Source organism: Neoarius graeffei, chromosome 2 (genome assembly GCF_027579695.1).
Source record: "Neoarius graeffei isolate fNeoGra1 chromosome 2, fNeoGra1.pri, whole genome shotgun sequence".
Taxonomy (NCBI): Eukaryota; Metazoa; Chordata; class Actinopteri; order Siluriformes; family Ariidae; genus Neoarius; species Neoarius graeffei.
The window spans coordinates 16,934,786-16,957,010 of NC_083570.1; the positions used below are offsets into that span (position 1 = coordinate 16,934,786).

The window sequence follows — 22,225 nt, forward strand, 5'->3', positions numbered from 1 at the left end:
GCGACAGTGCTAACCACTACGCCATATGTTCCAGGGATTTCATTTCAGGATTTCCATAAGAGAAAAAAATATATATCTTTGATACTAAGGGACTAAGCCACATCCAAGTGATCAACTTATGAAGGTCAATAAGAAAAAGTTCAGTCATTTGACATTCAAAGAACAGATAAAATAGAATGCTTTTATTGTCACTGCACAAATAGCAAAGCCGCTGCATCCATACGCGCCGCCACTCTTGAGCACTTCAGCCGACAGCCATCCTATGTTAACCTTACCGCATGGCTCTGGGCTGTGGGGGAAACCCACACAGAAAGGCCGCCGCCGGCCGCTGGGCTCGAACCCAGAACCTCCTTGCTGTGAGGCCACCGCGCCGCCCTGAATTTTTGTGGAAGGTTTCATCCACGTTCCCACAAAAGCTCTGTATGTGAAACCAAAGTTTTTTAAATTCCAAATTTGAAAATACAATGGTAAAGAACAGTAAAAAAACAAAATAATAAGCCCTCGGGCCCCGACTCTCGGGGGGCCCCTGGCCGGGGGACCCCAAGCAGTTGCCTACCTTGCCTGTTCAGAAGCTGCGCGTCTGGTCTGCAGCCCTGAAGATAAACCCGTTCACTGGATTATATATTTCGTGAAGGATCTTGAAGTGGGGGCGGCACGGTGGTGTAGTGGTTAGCGCTGTCGCCTCACAGCAAGAAGGTACGGGTTCGAGCTGCATGGCCGGCGAGGGCCTTTCTGTGTGGAGTTTGCATGTTCTCCCCGTGTCCGCGTGGGTTTCCTCCGGGTGCTCCGGTTTCCCCCACAGTCCAAAGACATGCAGGTTAGGTTAACTGGTGACTCTAAATTGAGCGTAGGTGTGAATGTGAGTGTGAATGGTTGTCTGTGTCTATGTGTCAGCCCTGTGATGACCTGGCGACTTGTTCAGGGTGTACCCCGCCTTTCGCCCGTAGTCAGCTGGGATAGGCTCCAGCTTGCCTGCGACCCTGTAGAAGAATAAAGCGGCTAGAGATAATGAGATGAGATGAGATCTTGAAGTGAATGCAATATTGGCAAAAGCAAACGCTTATAAATATTTATGAGCTTGTGGTTGCGTCACATACGGCCACGCCCAGTTCAGGAAACCGGAAGTGCCATGTCCGGACTGCAGAGATTTAGGAGCTCGGTTAGAGGAGGAGGAGGAGAAGAAGAAGAAGGAGGGATGTTTGGACGGGTTATGGTGTAATTTTCTCAACTTTGGGTCGCTTGGGACTTTTTTAAAAACAACCCAAGTTTGTTTTTGTTGATGTTTGTGATGGAAAGCGGACGAGTTGGAACGCTGTAACGCCGCCGGAAACGGTTTTGTTTTGTCGTAATTCTGTCGCGGTTATGTTTACGGTCTGGTGAGCGTTAACCGGAAGTGTGTGGTTGTTTTTTTTTATTATTAATATTATTACTAATACTAATAATTCGGTGTCGTGAGTGAGCCATGAACGGGAAGTCGGCGAACGGGGCGGCGGGTGGAGCTCCGGCCTGTATTGAGGGTCTCCCGCCGCTGCCGAAGAGCCTGAGCGGCCTCCTGAACTCGAGCGGCGGGTCGTGGAGGGAGATCGAGCGGATGCACGCCAAGAAGGCCATGATCCAGGACGACCTGAGGAGAGGAGCGGCTCCGGTGGACCGGGCTCTCGCCACCAAACCGGCCAACCTGGACGCGGCCCTGGCTCTGCTCCGGAAAGAGATGGTGAGAGGGTCGAGTCCCAGCAGAGCGTCCTGCTCTCTCAGCCTTCCTTCCTTCAGACCCTCCTGAAGGGCATGGCTTACTGTCCAACACACTTATGACATGACAGTTCTGACTCATGATCTGAGAAGCCAGTCTTCGAGATGTCTAACTCTTTATCGTCGAAGTTAGATAGCACGGTCGCCTCACAGCAAGAAGGTCCTGGGTTCAAGCACCTTTCTCAGGGCTCTACATTACAGGGTCGCAGGCAATCCCAGGCGGGGTACACCCTGGACAAGTCGCCAGGTCATCACAGGGCTGACACATAGACACAGACAACCATTCACACTCACATTCACACCTACGGTCAATTTAGAGTCACCAGTTAACCTAACCTGCATGTCTTTGGACTGTGGGGGAAACTGGAGCACCCGGAGGAAACCCACGGGGAGAACATGCAAACTCCGCACAGAAAGGCCCTCGCCGGCCTCGAACCCGGACCTTCTTGCTGTGAGGCGACAGCGCTAACCACTACATAATACTTGATCTACTGAGGCAAAAGTTCAAAAATATAGTAAAACAGACTGATTCCATAATTCACCAATTATTATGCTGAAGTTCAGAAGCAATATATTCCAATAGAGTAGAAATTATGAACGTAAAATTTTAAGAACAAAATAACTATACTATGAGATCCAGAAACACTAACCATTTTATATATATACACAGATCAGTACTCTGCAGTTCAGTAACAAATATCACAAAAACTAACATTATCATAAAATTTACGACTTGATGAGATCACTAGTTTGGACAAGAGAAACAAATAACGCTTGTGGCTTGTACTCTTGCCATGAGACACTAGAATGTCTCGCCTATATGAAGCTGTACCCTTTAAACATGCTGCTCGAGACATCAGCCGATGCGCACAGAGAACATTGCATTCCATCTCCGGTGTCTTGGAGCCTATCCCAGCTGACTACGGGCGAAAGGCGGGGTACACCCTGGACAAGTCGCCAGGTCATCACAGGGCTGACACATAGACACAGACAACCATTCACACTCACATTCACACCTACGGTCAATTTAGAGTCACCAGTTAACCTAACCTGCATGTCTTTATCCTGGCAAGCCAGACTAAATGTGAATATTTAATCTGGCCTCGATCCGTAGACATTTCCGACGGGTGTGGGAGGAACAAACCGCTGTCTTTCAAACTGTCTCTGTGCGTATAGGCCAACGCTCTGACCAATCAGCGCAACAGTGACTGTGACGTAGTCAGAGCGACAGAAAGCAGTGGGGGAGGCCTTGAAATAAATAATTTTTCAAAATGCGTATTAATTAATAAACAGGCTCTAGATATTAAGAAGTTTGGAGATAATGACCACAAGTTTGGAGTCTGTACCACATACACTCATTTTTTTTTCCAAGTGTTTTTCAAGGGTTTGCTTAAACTGTTTTTGAGAGTTTTTATTTAGTGGTGTTTGGTGAAATAATTTCCCTTAAATTTAGAATAACGGGAAAATAAGAAACAATCAAAAAGTAATGTTTTAAAGCTGTTTATTAATTCTTCGTACTGCACAAACTAGCCCCATCCTTTTGGCTACGAGCGGAGCCAGCTGGTAGATCAGACTTTTGCCATAGCCGGTCAGCAAAACTGCGAAAACGTCCTTCTTGAAAAGGAATGAGCGGAGAGCCTCTTCCTGCTCATGTTTCAACGAAAACTCCAAGTCTAATTCTTCTAAAACTGATTCCAAAGCGGAGTCAAACGCGCGCTGTTCACTAGCCGTAGCCATCTTTCCTGCTGCGCTTTCTCCAGCGTCGCGCAGCTTTGTCGTCACTCCTGCAAAAGCCCGCCCAAAGAATCCAAACAAAAACCTTGCGTTGTGATTGGCGGGCACGATTTGATGCCCGGGGTGGTTTTGTTTATATGGTGCGAGGCTAGACCCATTCGCTAGGCGGGTGGGTCTAGTTTACTAGGCTAGCATGTCTTTGGACTGTGGGGGAAACCCACGCGGACACAGGGAGAACATGCAAACTCCACACAGAAAGGCCCCCAGAACCCAGAACCTTCTTGCTGTGAGGCAGCAGTGCTAACCACTACACCACCGTGCTGCCCAGAACACTAACCATTTTTTATATATATATATATATATATATATATATATATATATATATATATATATATATATATATATAGTGATTCCACGCTTATGGGTACTGAAATGGGGACATGAACTTATTTTTAAAAATTCACCTAAAACCATTTCTTTTTTTTACCATCAGGTCACAAAACATGTAATCTTTAATGAATGATATGTTAAAAGATAACTTTAATTTTCTGAGATGTAATAAAAACATATTTATATGCCAAAGTCAGAACGTAACAGAAGTGTTGTGGACATATATATTCTCAATTTTAACAATGTAGAATTACTTTCTGAAACATAGGAAGGTGATGTTTTAGCAAATATAATTAATAAACATGTGTAGTAGAATAAACATACACATTCTTTCAATAAGATTAACATGGTATATAGCTAGATTGTAATTAATTTGTAACAGACGCGAGATGGACAATCGTAACAGAAGTAATGGAACAGACATCATTTTGGAACTCATAGGCTTGACTTTGGCATATAAATATGTTTTTATTACATCTCAGAAAATTAAAGTTATCTTTTAACATATCATTCATTAAAGATTACATGTTTTGTGACCTGATGGTAAAAAAAGAAATGGTTTTAGGTGAATTTTTAAAAATAAGTTCATGTCCCCATTTCAGTACCCATAAGCGTGGAATCACTCTTTTTTTTTTTTATATATATATATATATATATATATATATATATATATAATAACTTGATATGAGATCACTAGTTTGGACAAGAGAAACAAATAACGCTTGTGGCTTGTACTCTTGCCATGAAACACTAGAATGTCTCGCCTATATGAAGCTGTACCCTTTAAACATGCTGCTCGAGACATCAGCACAAGTAGGATGCGATACGCACAGAGAACATTGCATTCCATCTCCGGTGTCTTGGACCCATTCAACTTCATCCTTCCAAGAATTGAGAAATTTCCGCTCTCTCTTGCTTTCATAGTTCTGCTGTGATTGTTTCCTCTTCTTTTCAGCACCAGATGCCTCGGATTCACTAGACTTCTTTGTGAAGCCGAACGTCAGGAGGGACGTTTTCGAAATGTCTAAATTTTTATAATGAACAACAATTCAAAGATTTGGAAATTACCACACACTCAATGTAAATATACAGTTGAATAATGATCCCGCCAACAGAAATGTCAACAAATCCACGTGTATGACGCGATTAAAACCAATCATAAACGACCGTTTACTTTTCAGCTCAAATACACGAAGCGGTATCGGCTGGTTTCGCAAGTGGAATATTGCGCGTGCGCGATCTGACAAGTAACTGAGACGACGAACTTGTCCGACATAAAGGATCACTTGTCCCAGACAAGCGTTAATGTCGAGCCCTGTTTCTCTGCGGAGTTTGCATGGTGTCTGCGTGGGTTTCCCCTACAGGCCAAAGACGCGCGGTTAGGTTAATATGGGACGGCCTGGGGCTGAGGTGCCCTTGAGCGAGGCACTGCACCCCAGGCGCTGCTAGCATGGCTTCCCACTGCTCTGGGTATGTGTGTGCGCACTCGTTGCTCACGTGTGTTCACTGCTTCAGATGCAGAGAGGGAAGTGTGTGATGAATAAAGAAAAGAAAGCAAAAAAATTGTCCGTTTCCTATTACATGCCTTGAAAAATTAGGGTAGGTCGGTCGGGATTTTTTTTTTTTTGAAGAAATGTTTCCATGGCGATCACCACTTCCCCCCTGGGTCCGGGTTCGAGCCCCATTCTGTGCGGAGTTTGCATGTTCTCCCCGTGTCCGCGTGGGTTTCCTCCGGGTGCTCCGGTTTCCCCCACAGTCCAAAGACATGCAGGTTAGGTTAACTGGTGACTCTAAATTGACCGTAGGTGTGAATGTGAGTGTGAATGGTTGTCTGTGTCTATGTGTCAGCCCTGTGATGACCTGGCGACTTGTCCAGGGTGTACCCCGCCTTTCGCCCGTAGTCAGCTGGGATAGGCTCCAGCTTGCCTGCGACCCTGTAGAACAGGATAAAGCAGCTAGAGATGATGAGATGAGATATAACAAAGAGACAGGTGGCGGAGTTGAGGATGAGAGGTTGGACAGGATAAGGAACGAGCACATCAGAGGGACAGCACAGCACATGTGGAGAGCTTGAGAATGAAGCTAAGAGAGATGAGACTGAGACGGTACGGGCACATCCTGAGAAGAGATGTTAGAAGGAGAATGTTGAGGATGGAGCTGCCAGGCAAACGAAAATGAGGAAGACCAAAGAGGAGAGACATGCAGGGCTCTACGTTAACTTTGAGGCATGGTTGCCCATTCGGGCAACCATTTGTAGAAATCTGGTTGCCCGAACTCAGAACATGGTTGCCCAAATATTACATATTATTTTTTTTTATTTTTCAACCTTCTCAGATGCTGTCTTTATCAACAAGCATTGACACTAGCACTCCGTGCAAGTAATGTGGTAATTAGTCATGTAGTGAAGGACATACCAATATACAGTTCCCCCAGGATTCTGCGGGCCTTTTTTGTGATTGTTGCGGGCTAAAATGTCTGATGTTGTGGGGTTTTTCCAAAAAATTGCGACGAAAGTTGCGGTGTTTTTTAGGTTTTTGTTGCGATTACATTGCGGGAGGAAGTGAAAGTTGCGAGAAATTGTTGCGATTTTCTCTTTTTGTGATTAAAATTGAGTGATATGTTAAATATTATTACTGAAAAACTATTGATTAAAAAAACAGACACTGAGAAATGGTCCTATAAACAACTTTACCAATATAAAAGATTACCAGGACTACAAAAATGCAGAAAAATAGGCTTTACTTATCCAAATGCACCTGTTGGTTCAAAAGTTAAAGTGCATAGAACCTCACAGCACAACATGAAGTTACCTTAAAATATAATATAAATGCCTCAGCTTTCATGTAAGAAAAAAAAACTATTAATACTAGTACTGTGTGCAGGCAGTCTCTCCTGAAGACTAAATTAAACAATTATAAACTAATACAATAAATGGCTCAGGCTTCGTAGAAGAAAAAAACCCCAATTTGAACAGAATCTCACAGTATGATGCTGAAGCTGCCTAAACAATGGAAAATAAAATACCATTTTGGCAAAAATGTTGGCATCCATTAATTTCTTGTATTAAGTAAAAAAATAATGTAAAGTGCACACAGTCCTTCACTGTGAACATAACACACTTTCAGTAACAGAATTTAAGCCTATATAAACACTGACTCACACATTATGTAGTGTTGCCAGATACTACTGACGTTTTCCAGCCCAAAATATGTTCAAAACCCGCCAACATGCACTTAAAATCGATCAATCTGGCAACACTGCGCACATGCTGCTTCTCTTGAACGTCTACACGGAAGTAAGGTGGCGTTTACATTAGACCGTATCCGTCTCGTTTTCGTCGCGGATGCACTGTCCGTGCACATTAAAACGCCGGGAAACGACTCCACCGGCGGAACAACTTGAATCCGCCAGGGCCCACGTATTCAACCCAGTTCGTATCTGATCCGGTGCTGTGTAAACATTGAGATACGAGGAAACGCAGTGCTGAGCTCTAGCTGACGTCGTCATTGGACAACGTCACTGTGACATCCACCTTCCTGATTCGCTGGCGTTGTTCATGCCACGTTGGTCATGTGACGCGACTGCTGAAAAACGGCGCGGACTTCACTTCCTGCTATTGTTTCCGCCTTGCATCACCTTTTTGTTTTTCATTAGAGTATAAAAGTATGAATATAATGCTTTACTTTGTCATTCTTAATGTTGTTCATGGTAAGATGCAAATACTGCCCATTGTGTAGTTATGATTGTCTTTAGGCTTGCCATCCCTCCACTTGCAAGTGGTGAGTGACTTGCGCACAGCGGCTCAGTCCCGAATCACTGCTCGTGCGCTTCACTCGCGCGCTCTGTGAGCTGTGCAGGGCCGGAGTGCGCACCCTCCAGAGGGCACTCGCTGTTCAGGGCGGACTGATTTGGAGCGCAGCCGCTGAGAAGGAAGCGCTGAGCCGCACTGACACATTTCAACTTACGTGCCGTCTAATTAGTCATGTGATTAGCGTATCCGTGTATTGGCGTTGCTGTGTGCACGCGAATCGTTTTAAAAACGTTAATCTGATGATCCGCTGATACGGTCTAATGTAAACACCACCTAAGGCGGAAGGTAGTTTGACGACGCCAACGATTGGTCAAATTTGCGGGAAAGTTGCGGTGATTGGATATAATTGCAGCACCGCCCTGAATTCGCGGGGATTGGTTGAATTTGTGTTGAAATTGCAAATGGCAACATCGCGAAATCCTAGAGGGTCTGATTAGAACACTGAATATGCATTACGCGATAATTATTAGCAATGGGAAACTGCATTGCGAGCCCGCGATGTGCAAATGTGAATTCCGCTAGTTGTTGAACATCCCGTAATGATAACATGGACGCGGTCTTTCCGAGTCAAACAATCGCAAATCATGATGGAATTTCATCATAATATGAATGAATAAACATTGTTTTTCACACAAGTTGACGTATTTGGGTAGTTGCCCGATCGGGCAAGCGTTTGTGAGAGTCTGGTTGTCCGAATCTATTGAATGGTTGCCCCGGGCAATCGGGCTACTGTTAATGTCGAGCCCTGATATGGATGTGGTGAGAGAGGACATGAAAGTGGTAGAGAAGGATGTGGAAGACAGGGAGCAATGGAGATGAAAGATCCGCTGTGGCGACCCCTAATCGGGAGCAGCCAAAAGAAGATGATTCACAATAAAATATCCACCCACCCAGCACAGTGGTGTAGTGGTTAGTATGGTCACCTCACAGCAAGAAGGTCCTGGGTTCGAACCCAGCGGCCGGCGAGGGCCTTTCTGTGTGTTCTCCCCGTGTCTGCGTGGGTTTCCCCCAAAGACGTGCAGTTAGGTTAAAGTGCATATCACGGGTAAATTCAGGAGCAAGATCAATGTACGGTAATTCTCCTATTTAAAAAAAAAAAAAAAAGATTCTTAAGCAAACTCCTCACTTCTGACTTTGTTTTTGTAAAATACATTTTAAATACAATCGTGTTTTATACAGACCTGGCAACCTGTAACTGAATCAGTGCAGCCGGCCTGTCACGATGCAGCAGTTCTTTTTTTTTTTTTCAAATAAACCTAGAAGCGGATGATATAAAAACCCGATATATAACTATTTTGCACAGGACTGCGTTCCTCTGATAAACAAAGCTCCAGCTCTCTCTGCTCTTAATCTGTTCTGTTCTTTCAGGATTTATCGCAGGGGTGGGCAATTATTTTTTCCATGGGGCCACATGAGAAACAAAGTTTTGTGGAGGGCTGGACCAAAAGGCTGAACTAAATTCTGCATAATTTTAATTGTATTTCTTTATATAAAGCAGTAAATAACATTGTTTTTACAAGCTGCTAAGACTGGTAAGAGTATGGAAAAAACGAGGTTGCCTTACAAAAAATGTCATTTATTCAATCAAATTTCCCAAAACAATGGTTAACAAAATGTGAACGTTTGTACCTTTTTTTTTTTTTTTTTTTCTTTTCACAATCACCCCAAAACACAATAAAGACATCACAATATTGTCTTTCTACTCCAAATATCAAGCAAGATACATCATATTATAATAATGATGCCCACATTTGTAGTCTAATCACCTCATTTGGTGCTTTTCGCCGGAGATCGGCTCCGGCGCCTGCTGGTGACGTCACACGATGTGATTGGCTGGACCGTTTGAAGGATGACGTACAAGTTTGTGGTTGGTCTGGACAAATTACGGAAGTAATTATCGCGCGATTAGGTTTCGTGGGATTTCATGTCATTTTCATGTCGCGCGCATTGCGTTTTTGTTGAACACAACTTCAAAATAAAAGCACTGCATATTCAGTCCATGCATGAGGTAAAATTAGAAAATACGTTTATTTTGTAATTTCTCATTAACCTTACGCGGGCCGGTCAGAATGAACCAAAGGGCCGGATGCGGCCCGCGGGCCGTAAAATGCCCAGGTCTGATTTATCGCGTATGTCGCTCCTTGTGGAGTTTTTTTTTTTTTTTTTTTTTTTTTAAATCCCCGAGTTGTTTGAAACCAATCTGGGTTTTCTGTCTCGAATAAGGAAGTGGCTTCACCTGTAAGAAAATCAAACACTTTCATGAAGGAGTGAACTCTAACGAGCAGAAAAAAAAAATAAATAAAACAAGATTCTTCAGCAAACTCTTCCATCCTCACTTCTGACTTTTTCTGTTTTTGTAAAATACATTTTAAATACAATCGTGAATTTCTGTGGAGTTTTCATGCTGAGCTCCTCTCTTCGTATTCTTTAACCGCTCATTTCCTCGTTGTTCTTGAAGCATTTGCTTCCGTTTGTTAACATTTTTCTTGATAGCGGGGAGACGGTAACGCCTTTTCTCTGTTTGAACAAGTGAAAACAGCGCAAAAATTAACCATATTGAAGACAGATTCAGCCTTCAGATTCATTTTTGTCGTGCGAGTTTGCAATATATGCTCATTCCAACTTGCCCCGGGCAATCAGGCAGGCCTTAAGGTGTACAGTATATCACGGGTAAGGGGCTCTGCATGCTGTTGCGACAAGGCTTTCGCAGATAGCTTTTCGCAGACAGTTGTAATTTATCGTTGAGCGGGGAGTAATAGGCGTGCGCGATGTTATTCACCGCCACAACGCAAGGGGGCGCGAAATCGCTAGGAGTAGTTGGTGGGTGTGGTTAGTGGAGTGTTTATCCTCCGGTTACTTATAATGACTAGAACTGGAGTCGTATAGATGTACGTACTTCCTCGATCAACCGCTCTTCGTGCTGCTCCATCTTCGCTCGTGTTTTTAAAAATGGCGGTCGTGAAAACAAAACAAACCGGGAAAGTAGGGAAGCGGAAGTGCGTGTACAGCGGATGTAGAGTGGACCAATCAGAGCCCTCTTGTCTGCGACGCTGTCTGCGGTGGTCACAATTTTTGGGAGGTGCGCGCAGAGCGTCTGCGAAGGGGGGGGGCTTCGCAGACGCCATCTCCGAGGACTGGGTTGTCAGCATAAATTGGCCTTAAGTTCAGGAGTAAGATCAATGTAATTCTCCTATTTTATCTCAAACTTTGGTCAAATATCTGTAACATTCTGCATTCTCTGCAATATTTTTTTTACCTTGCGCAATACCAGAAAAATTCAGTTGAAATCAAGCCATTTGAGGCGAATTGGTCCGCCTCTGAAAAAACTTGGCGTTTGGATTTCCCGGCAAACATTGATTTTCGTGACATCACGTGCGGGACGCCTCCTTCCGAATCCTACGTCAGCGCTGTTTTGTTTGACAAAACGACCTGCAACGTTATCGCGTAATTATTAAAACGGTTAACAGATGTATCGTAGGAGGGTGTAGCAACACCAATCTTGATGGGATTAGTACTCATCGTTTTCCAAAAGACCGGACAATGAGAGAGAAATGGGAGCGCTTGGTCTACACAGGCTGTGCACTGAAACCGTGCAAGCTCGCACAGCCTGCTGGCGCTTCCGCAAGTGACGTCACGAATCTGGCTCCAGACTCCCTTGGGATTTTTCCAGACGTGTTTTATGTTATTTTTTTTCTGCTGTAGACAGATGGCCTTGTACAAAATTACCCTTCTGGATGAGTGTGTAAAGGGACATACTTTCATATATTTAAAAAAAAAACCACGAAATCGGTCCAGAATATGCACTTTAAGACAATCTGGACAAATGTCTGTTCTTCCGAATCCACTGCTATAGTAGGCTATTTCAACAGGATCGGCACAGTTGCGAGGCATTCTGACACCACAAACCGAGGCGAGAAAATGTTGGTGCACCGTGAGTGCTGTTTGTTGTCGGCATGTCAACCGATGCTTCGCGTAGATGTTTACTGGTACAAGCTAACAAATCTTCAGTGTCTTTAAATGTGTCTTTTTCTAGCGACATAATTCGTCTAAGACTGGGCTTGCGATGTGCAAGACGCGTCTTTCAGCACACAAACCACCGCCATTTTCGTTGCTTCCTGTGCGAGGTAGTCACGCGCATGCGTACAATCGGCCGTTTATGACGCGAGAGACACTCGCGCTATGCGTAACGTACGGACGTTGGTCTATGATCAGAGACAACCACGCCGTGTGCATCGTATGAACGTTTTGTAGACCGAGAGGGGGTCGGTCGGGTAACCAGAAACAAAGCTGTGTTTTTGTTTTTTGTTTTTTTTAAATATAGGAACGCATTTTTGATAGCTATTTTGTCACTGCGAAAGCAAGTTATGAGTGTTTTGAAATCCTCGGCATCGCAGTCTCGGAAGACCTTGTGCCTGGAGTTCGGTTTTCGCGCAGCATCTGCTGTGGCTGAGAAGACCAATCCGTGAGAGGCAGACTCGGCCGCAGATGTCATACGTGTAGGTCAGTTCCGTTGATTATGGTGGTGTGGCGGCGTCCTCGTCGCTTCCTGGTGACGAGCCAAGGTGGTTTCGTGTTCTAGCAGCCCGCTGTGGAGTGCCTGCCGCCGATGAAGGCGGTCCTGAGCTGCATTTTCCCAAGTGACAGGGCTGACGTCGAAGCACTTGAGGTCTTGCTTATAGACGCCCTCGTAGCGAAGCTGGGGGCGACCAGTTTGTCTCTTGCCAGATGACCGTTCCGCATGGAGGATGTCCTTCGGGATTTGTCCATCCACCACATTTACGTGGTTTTTTTTTAAAAATACACTATGTAATATCGGTCATTTTTTTCGCGGTCTGGTTTCTATCAAACCGTGCGCTCTGATTGGCTCGCGAGCGGGCCGGGATCTGACAATCCGGACCCTGGTTACAGACCTTTCTTTGGCGACTTGTTCATTCACAACAGCAACAAACATCGTAGCAATTTCTTATTTTTTATTGGGTCAAGATTTATTTTTCGCATTAATTTTACAGCATGGATAGCGATAATGACGGCGTTCACACCGAAAGAGAGTTTTACTCCCCTGATGAAGACGAAATAAAAAAACGTTTCAGAAGAAAGCTGAAAACGAGCTTGTAGCAGGTTTGTTCTAAATGATTTTTTTTTTTTCGGGCGCTCTCATTTATGGCCCTTTTCCACTACCCTTTTTCAGCTCACTTCAGCCCGACACGGCTCGCGTTTCGACTACCTCAGAGCAGCACGACTCGGCTCGCTTCAGCCTTACTCAGCACCCAAAACTCGCACGGTTTTGGAGTGGGGCTGAAGCGAGCCAAACCGAGCCGAGTGAGGCTAGGGGCGTGAGGAGACACTCCCCTGTGCACTGATTGGTGAGGAGGAGTGTCCTCACATGCCCACACACGCCCCGCGAGCACGCTGGGATCTGTAAACACCGTAAACCCGGAGGAAGAAGAATTACGAATTACGAGAATTATGAAGCCTTATGCGCCTCGTCTCATCTATACGCTCTTGCCAGTATCTGTCCGCGTTGTCGGTGACAACAAGCCACAGCACCAAGACCAGCAACACTAACGACTCCATGTCCTCCATGTTTATTGTTTACTATCCGGGTCGTGAGACTACCGCTTAAAAGATCACTGATGTCACCGTTTGCGCCACCTAACGACATCACGTGACGTCCACCCACTTTCGCTAACTCCACCCAATGTGTCCACCCACTTCCAGCCAGCACGGTTCAGCACGGTTGTAGTTGAAATGCAACTCCAACAGCCCCACTCAGCTCGACTCAGCACGGCACGGCTCAGCCGCGTTTGTAGTGGAAAAGCGGCAATAGTTGTAATTTGGTCAAGGAAGAAATAAATGTTATTTACCAGCTGGGAGGTCTGTGTCGTGAAATACCGTGACGGAGGTCTTGAAAATTCTTAGTCGGTATTTTCAAAGCCGAGGTCACGGTATTTCACGATACGAACCTCCCGTCCCAGCTGATAAATTTTATACACATGCAGTCAGAGCAACAGCCGTAAACGAGATTCATCGAGACGTTCTAGGACGGAAGTAAAACGTGCAGCGGAAATCAAAGTGACCAACGTTGTCGAAAGAGGGCGCGCGCCCTCTTTCAAAAGCTGACATGATCAAGCCGAAACTTTTTGATAGCAATCGGGGAAAGTTTGAAAAAAGTAGGCAGTAATCGTCATTTCAACTCGTGTTTTTTTTTTTTTGTGCAATATTTCATTTGGAAAACAGTTTTCAAAATGTCGGCGCTGACGCATGACGTTTCGAAGTGTTGGGAAGATCATGTGGATCAGCGACGCCTACCGTGGACCAAACGAACTAAATTCAACACGGCTAAAAACTGAATAGGTCGATAAGTATAATATTTTAGTTGCCAATATGAGTCACGATATAAGGTTACTTAAACTGAAAATTGAATAACGCGTGAATTAAGAAATAAAGGAAGTCTAAAGCAGAACTGAAGCCGTTTTTCAACCTGTTATCTCAAAATTCCGGCTCGTCTCAGAAGTTGGCCGTATCTTTGACTTGAGGGGTGTTCACACGGCAACTTTTACTGCGGTGTAGCACCGGGGCTGCCCCGGTAGAGCGTTCACACGGTACAAAGTTATAGCGGTGTCGCCCCTGAAAGCTGCTTAAACCGGTGCAAATCTAACCCTGCTCGGGAGGTGGTTTAAGAAATTTACTCCGGAGTAAATGCTAGTTTGCGGGGCAGCACCGATATAAAATGGGACGTCTGAACGCTACAGGGGTAGACTCGCTACGCGTGAGGAGAGTTGATTACATACGGGCATTGCATAATTTGCATCCTGGTATTTTGCACTTCCAAAATGGCGAATATCAACAACAACAGAACTGCGTGTCTTCCAGTGTTGCCAGATTGGGCGGTTTTAAGTGCATTTTGGCAGATTTGAACATATTTTGGCCTGGAAAACGTCAGCAGTATCTGGCAACACTGGTGTCTTCATCCACATTGTTTTCCCGGCGCTTGGTGATGCCATGGCAACCGGGAAAAGGAAGTACATTTTCACGCATGCGCGTATTTCATTTCCACATTATTACTATCGTATAGCACGGTCGCAAAAACTGCCGTGTGAACGCAAGTGGGGCTGCACCGGTGCTAACACGCTTCTCTCTAGTAAGCAAGTTTGTTATGTGTGAACGCTCCACAAAATTTACACCGGTGTAAAATATATCGCAACAAAATACATCGGTGCAGCATCGATGCAAATATGTGCCGTGTGAACACCCCTTTGATCAAAACGTGCTACGTCATGAGCGTCCGCCATGATGGTGGATAGACAGAGCAACTCGGATGGCGGCGGCTGAAAGCATCTGTAAACAATGCTGGGTTTTCTCAATATTACCACGGTCCAGAGAAGATACAGTTAGGTCCATAAATATTTGGACAGAGGCATTTTTCTAATTTTGGTTCTGTACATTACCACAATGGATTTTGAACAAAACAATTTAGATGCAGTTGAAGTTCAGACTTTCAGCATTAATTCAGTGGGTTGAACAAAATGATTGCATAAAAATGTGAGGAACTAAAGCATTTTTTAAACACAATCCCTTCATTTCAGGGGCTCAAAAGTAATTGGACGAATTAAATAATTGTAAATAAAATGTTCATTTCGGGGCGGCATGGTGGTGTAGTGGTCAGCACTGTCGCCTCACAGCAAGAAGGTCCTGGGTTCGAGCCCCGTGGCCGGCGAGGGCCTTTCTGTGTGGAGTTTGCATGTTCTCCCCGTGTCCGCGTGGGTTTCCTCCGGTTTCCCCCACAGTCCAAAGACATGCAGGTTAGGTTAACTGGTGACTCTAAATTGAGCGTAGTGGCCCTTTTCCACTACCCTTTTTCAGCTCACTTCAGCCCGACACGGCTCGCGTTTCGACTACCTTAGAACAGCACGACTCAGCTCGCTTCAGCCCTGCTTAGCACCCAAAACTCGCACGGTTTTGGAGTGGGGCTGAAGCGAGCCAAACCGAGCTGAGTGAGGCTGGGGGCGTGAGCAGACACTCCCCTGCGCACTGATTGGTGAGGAGGAGTGTCCTCACATGCCCACACACGCCCCGCGAGCACGCTGGGATCTGTAAACACCGTAAACCCGGAAGAAGAAGAATTACAAATTACGAGAATTTCTGAAGCCTTATGCGCCTCGCCTCATCTATACGCTCTTGCCAGTATCTGTTGGCGTTGTCGGTGACAACAAGCCACAGCACCAAGACCAGCAACACTAACGACTCCATGTCCTCCATGTTTATTGTTTACTATCCGGGTTGTGAGACTACGGCTTAAAAGCTCACTGATGTCACTGTTTGCGCCGCTTAACGACATCACGTGACGTCCACCCACTTTCGCTAACTCCACCCAACGTGTCCACCCACTTCCAGCCAGCACGGTTCAGCGCGGTTGTAGTTGAAATGCAACTCCAACAGCCCCGCTCAGCTCGACTCAGCCCAACTCAGCACGGCACGGCTCAGCCCGACTCAGCCGCGTTTGTAGTGGAAAAGCGGCATATGTGTCAGCCCTGTGATGACCTGGCGACTTGTCCAGGGTGTACCCCGCCTCTCGCCCGTAGTCAGCTGGGATAGGCTCCAGCTTGCCTGCGACCCTGTAGAAGGATAAAGCGGCTAGAGATAATGAGATGAGATGAGAAAATGTTCATTTCTAATACTTGGTTGAAAACCCTTTGTTGGCAATGACTGCCTGAAGTCTTGAACTCATGGACATCACCAGACGCTGCGTTTCCTCCTTTTTAATGCTCTGCCATGCCTTTAGTGCAGTGGTTTTCAGTTGCTGTTTGTTTGTGGGCCTTTCTGTCTGAAGTTTAGTGTTTAACAAGTGAAATGCATGCTCAATTGGGTTGAGATCAGGTGACTGACTTGGCCATTCAAGAATATTCCACTTCTTTGCTTTAATAAACTCCTGGGTTGCTTTGGCTGTATGTTTTGGGTCATTGTCCATCTGTATTATGAAACGCCGACCAATCAGTTTGGCTGGATTTGAGCACACAGTACGTCTCTGAATACCTCAGAATTCATCCGGCTGCTTCTGTCCTGTGTCACATCATCAATAAACACGAGTGACCCAGTGCCACTTGCAGCCATGCATGCCCAAGCCATCACACTGCCTCCGCCGTGTTTTACAGATGATGTGGTATGCTTTGGATCATGAGGCCATTATTAAAAAATGTTCTGTTTCCGGTCTACCGGCCGGGTGAGTGCCGTTTGTGCGGGTGAAGTTTTTTTTTTTTTTAACGCCGTTTTTTTCGGGTTCGTAAATCTAAACTCGAACTTGACATTTCGGCATTCCCAGGGCTTTCCACTAAGGCTCGTACTAGCCAGCCATGACAAATAAGTAGCCAGCCGGGGGGGAGTAAACACAAAATAAACTCCTGTGCACGCAGTTCCCAGGATTAAATGTATTTTCCACAGACCATTTATTTATTCACTTTACTCAAATACAAAGTAAAATGGCTGTAAATCTTCTTTCTTTTCTTGCGTATTGCATCATGAGGCGTTCCTGGCTTGTAAATCTCTTATTTTCGGTGCATGACACATTCACGCAGCTGATGTGTATCGTAGAGATGTATTTAATTGACCCCACCCTCTGAGCTAACCCCGCCTCCTGTTTGTCCAGGTGGGGTTGCGACAGCAGGACATGTCCCTCCTGTGCCAGCTCTGGTCCCTGCACGAGTCCATCCAGGAGTACAAGGGCAGCTGTCAGGAGGCCGGCCCGGGGACCGACGCCATGGACAACGGCTTCTTCGACGAGGACGACGAGTTCTACACGGACTCTGGCGTCACGCCTACCGAAACCCCGGAGGAGAGCGAGACCTCACCGGCGCGCAACGGGACATCCGGGGACACATGGCTGCACGAGTCGTTCCGCATCGTGATATGAGCCTCGAATTTTGTCAGATTAAGGGGCGGAGCTGTTTATGACGCTGCTTCGTTTTTTTTTTTTTAATTGCCAGCAGACTTTTTTTTGTTTTCTATAGAAGTATACGCCGAGATTATTTATTAATTATATAATACAGAATATATCCGTTTTTCTGGACATTTTCCAATTTTATAGGACTTTATATGAGCAAGGGGGCGGGGCATATCTATAGTATTTGCATTTCCGCTTGAATTTGTCGCCACGCTCTCGTTTTTTCCAGGCTGAATTCTGACCCGAGGCAAATTTCATGACGTCGGAAATCCAGCAGCCGGGTTTCTGAGATCAGCCGAGTCCTGAGGCGACGCGAGTAAAGATGAATATGTTGCTGGAAAGAGGAAACACTACCTGCGTTCATTGACGTACATCTCGTTGAAATATATCATTTGGCTTGAAGAGCTTGAGAACCTCCAGGACCAGACAGTGTCATATATATGAAATCATCCGCTTTTCCAGAACGTTCCAGTAGAAAACTGTACACGAGACTAATGAACCTAAGTTATGCATATTAATAAGGGTGCTAGAGTGAAGTCTTCCAGGGTTTGGATGTCGGAGGAGGAATTAGCGCATGACGCCTTAATCGTATCACTTATATATACGAATATCAATCCACGTATGAGGTATCAGTCATGATTTGATACAAACACGCAAACCAAAGACGAATGCTCTGTTTCTAACGCAGCATGTGTTTGTTTCTACTTCTTTATAACGGAGCTGGGCGATGAATCAAAACGCCGACCGGAATCTAGCGTCGTTTATTTGATAGATAAATTTCTCTGCTAGCGATGGATGGATATTCTGGAGAACCCTTTCTCTGTGAGATCTTTACTGGATCGCGACCTTGTTGTGGCTCTGTCGAGTCTCATGAGGAAGAAATAAAAACGATGACGGTTAAAGCCGAAACGTAGACGAGAAAGCAGTCGGCTTTGCTTCGGAGGGAGAAAAGTAATCCGTCGTGAACCGTTTTTCTCCCAGCGCAAGGCCATCCTTAAAAAAAAATCCGTTTCCTGTCCACCGGGTGAGCAAAAAAATTTTCAGTCGGGAGGGAGGGATTTTTTTTTTTTAAATATATGGATGGATAAGATATCGCAATGCTGTGTTTTGCTTTTTCTTTCAGTACTTTTTTATTACAAAAGCAGACACATTTAAAATATGACGGTTTAATCAACTGAAACTTGTACAAAAACTTTAAGTTAGCATTTTAAATGCTGACTGCAACATTTGCAAAACTTTTACAAAGGTACTTAAAATGTCCGGCACACGGACTTTTTGTAGTTCTAAATCGAGCGTTAGGCCGAGTTCGGATGAAATTACACTATTAAAATGATCACTGAATGATTTGTTTTTCTGAATCTTTACTGTTTTGGTGTTCGCTAGAATACCATTTTGCGATTTCACACTTAAGCAAATGTTTGAAAACTCCGGATCTCCTTCCTTCATGGTGGCTGCCATTTTTTTGTGCCGCACGGCGCATGCGCAGAGCTGATTCGACAGGGCTTTCCACAAGCGCCGGCTGCCGGGCAGACAGCCGACTACACAATTAAGTCCAGCCGGCTACTTTAATGACTATTATTTTTGTAGCCCACAGGCTCTAAATATTAATTTTTTATTTTAATAAAATTAAATGTTTATCTAACGGACTGACAATAATGTCAAACTGAACCGCACTCATTTAAGTTGTGATTCGCGCTGTTTGTACCGATGATAACCACAAATTCCCCGCCGACTTCGTTGATCAGGGGAGAGTAACTCATCCGCGGCCCCGACATGCGGTGTGCGCGCGCACTCGGCGGAGGCAGTAGTGTGTCGGAGGGAACAGAAGCAGAGATGACGCTTATTTTGTCTCCGGTAAACCAGTCTTCTCTCGTTCAATTACGTGCTGGCATCAAAAGACACCGTTGGTTGTAAATGAAGCCAAACTGAGTGGTTGGAGTGTATTTTCATACACAAATGGAGAAATGTTCGCCGAGTGTGTAATTGTGTAGCCCCACTGCAGACCGCTGTCGTTGTTAATTCATAGCATGCTCAGCTGCGTGAATGTGTCATGCACCGAAAATAAGAGATTTGCAAGCCAGGAACGCCTCATGATGCAATACGCAAGAAAAGAAAGATGATTTACTGCCATTTTACTTTGTATTTGAGTAAAGTGAATAAATAAATGGTCTGTGGAAAATACATTTAATCCTGGGAACTGCGTGCACAGGAGTTTTTGTGTTTACTCCCCCCCGGCTGGCTACTTATTTGTCATGGCTGGCTAGTACGAGCCTTAGTGGAAAGCCCTGGGAATGCGGAAATGTCAAGTTCGAGTTTAGATTTACGAACCCGAAAAAAAAAAATGTCAAAACCGGCGTTTAAAAAAAAAATTTCAACCGCACAAACGGCACTCACCCGGCCGGTGGACCGGAAACAGAACATTTTTTAATAATGGCCCAACGTTTTAAATCTATGTGGAATCTAAACAAGTCCCGCCTCTTCTGTGCACTGGCTGAACCAATCACCAATCGGAATTGATCGTAAATACGGACAAAGGAATCCTGTATTGTAATTTTGTTTTATCGCCCAGCTCTTATCAGAAAAGTATTGTTAATTGTGTTTTGCTTATTAGGACCAATTCAGTTCCTAATCTTATTCTATCAGCGTTCAGTGCCGCGTGAGCAGGCATGTGCTGATGAAACGTTTTAAGCGTCACCCTTTTGTTACGTCGATTTATCACGCGTTCGTTCTTATAACATGGTTTAATCTGGTTTAATGTTACTGTCTGTGTCTCTCATATCACGCTTCAAGTGCAGAGAATCGAGTACTTTATATTTAGATTATGATTCTTTTTATTGAAAGAAAAAAAATCACCATGAAGTTGTTTGTTGTGTTTGGTAAACACATTTAAGATGACATGAAGCTGAAAACGTTATATTTTTTAAAACAAATAAAATCACAAGAAGTGAATGTTTCATTATTAAATGTAATATTTCAGATTTATTATTTATTAAATTTTTTTTTTAGATTGTTTTTGGATCATGTTCTCTGTCGAGGCTAAAAAAAAACTGAAATACAAATAATTGACGTCACAAGAAGATTAGAAGCTTGCAGAATTTTCTCTTGTTTGCATAGTGATGCTTCAGATTTATTTTTTTTTTAAGTTGCGTTATGGGTGTTTTTTTTTTTTTAAATCAAATCCACGATCGAAGCTTGAAATAAAATAAAAAAAATGAATACATTTGACATGAAATCACTCAGTGGAAGGTGGGAAACTCTGACAATTTTTTTTTTCCCGTTTTTATTAACATTTTATGGGGGGGGAAGGGGGTTCAGCTTTTTGGGGTTTTTTTGGGTTGTAATTAAAAAAAAAAGCTAAGGAGCTTGCAAAAATTTCTCAAGTGTATGAAATAATTCAGAATTTTTTTTTTTTTTTTTTAGAAATTATTTTGGTTCATTATTTATCTGATGTGTACGTAATGTCATGCAGTTTTTTGTTTTGTTTTGTTTTTTATTTTCAATTCGGCATAAACGTCTAAAACGTTTTGTCAGCATCGAAACCGAGCTTGTAAACTTGATCTGCGAAGATGGACATTTGCAGATTAAAAACTGCATTCAAAAGCAAACCATACGGTCCAGTCTCCATTTTTGATGACGCGTTACGAGATATTTGGGACATCGGAAATATTAGCGTGTTTAAATATCGCGAAAACGATTATCAGCACATGCCTGACGGTAAACGCGGAGGACTCTTGCGTTAATCGATTTCTTTCGTACTGTTCCACGCGTCCAGCCGTTGTCAGTGTTTTGACTGAACTCTGTTCACGTAGCTAGCTATGATGTAGCTATGAAATCATGTTTTGAAGGGTTATGGACCACTTGGTGCCTTTTCCAGGCCTGGTTTCAATCCCAGGCTTTTCTGCTGAAGCTTCTGGATTTGCAGACTCAATTCTGATATCTGTAATCACACATTTTCCCAATTCCGAAATTCCCAGCGAATGTGTTCTCGGCAGTGGAATTGTACTGTACGATGTGTTGTGTGGTGGTGGTTTGGTGTTTCATGAGTTCAGCTACGTCTGTTCTTTTTCCCAGAAAACATTTATCCAGAGGAAAACTTGCACGTGTGCATCTTATACAGTGACCTCACTACTGGATGTTTAGTGGAAAGTTTTTGTTTTGTTTTTTTTAAATCCTTTTTTATTATTATTATTATTATTATTATTATTATTATTAAAGCAATTTATACCCCAGTCCTGTTGTATGTATTCTTCATTCTGATTGGCTCACAGATGTTTAACATTTATGGAAGGAGTGTCCAAGGACGTTCACACACTGATTTCTTGCCAACATTTCGCAGATGCTCCACATCAAGTGTATCTATAAACGGATAAAAAGTACTATAAAAGTAAAAAGTGTTGATTCTTCATACAGAGACCTGTTCATGACACAAAAAGAAATTCTATACATAATCGTGGCCACGTTTCAGTAACTCATTCCCTCACTACCTTCGCCGACTGTGTTTGAGGAGGTCATGCTTTCACCTCCGTTTGTTGGTCTGTGTGTTTGTCTGTTCCCAGCGTAACTCAAAAAGTAGTGAACAGATTTGGATGAAATTTGGTGAAAAG

General features: G+C 44.1%; 1 protein-coding gene across 1 annotated transcript; it reads left to right on the top strand.

The window, feature by feature from the left end:
- Positions 1-1,125: 1,125 nt before the first annotated feature.
- On the top strand, positions 1,126-21,850 carry fam89a (family with sequence similarity 89 member A). The gene is made up of 2 exons (XM_060913921.1): positions 1,126-1,714; positions 17,328-21,850. The coding sequence occupies exons 1-2, from the start codon at positions 1,463-1,465 to the stop codon at positions 17,589-17,591; spliced, it is 516 nt and encodes a 171-aa protein (XP_060769904.1). The 5' UTR covers positions 1,126-1,462; the 3' UTR covers positions 17,592-21,850.
- The last annotated feature ends 375 nt before the right edge of the window (positions 21,851-22,225 follow it).

Bases quoted from the DNA above. Each gene is read 5' to 3' on its own strand.
- fam89a (XM_060913921.1), top strand. From the start codon at position 1,463: ATGAACGGGAAGTCGGCGAACGGGGCGGCGGGTGGAGCTCCGGCCTGT. The intron at 1,715-17,327 runs GTGAGAGGGTCG...CTGTTTGTCCAG, and splicing joins CTCTGCTCCGGAAAGAGATG to GTGGGGTTGCGACAGCAGGA.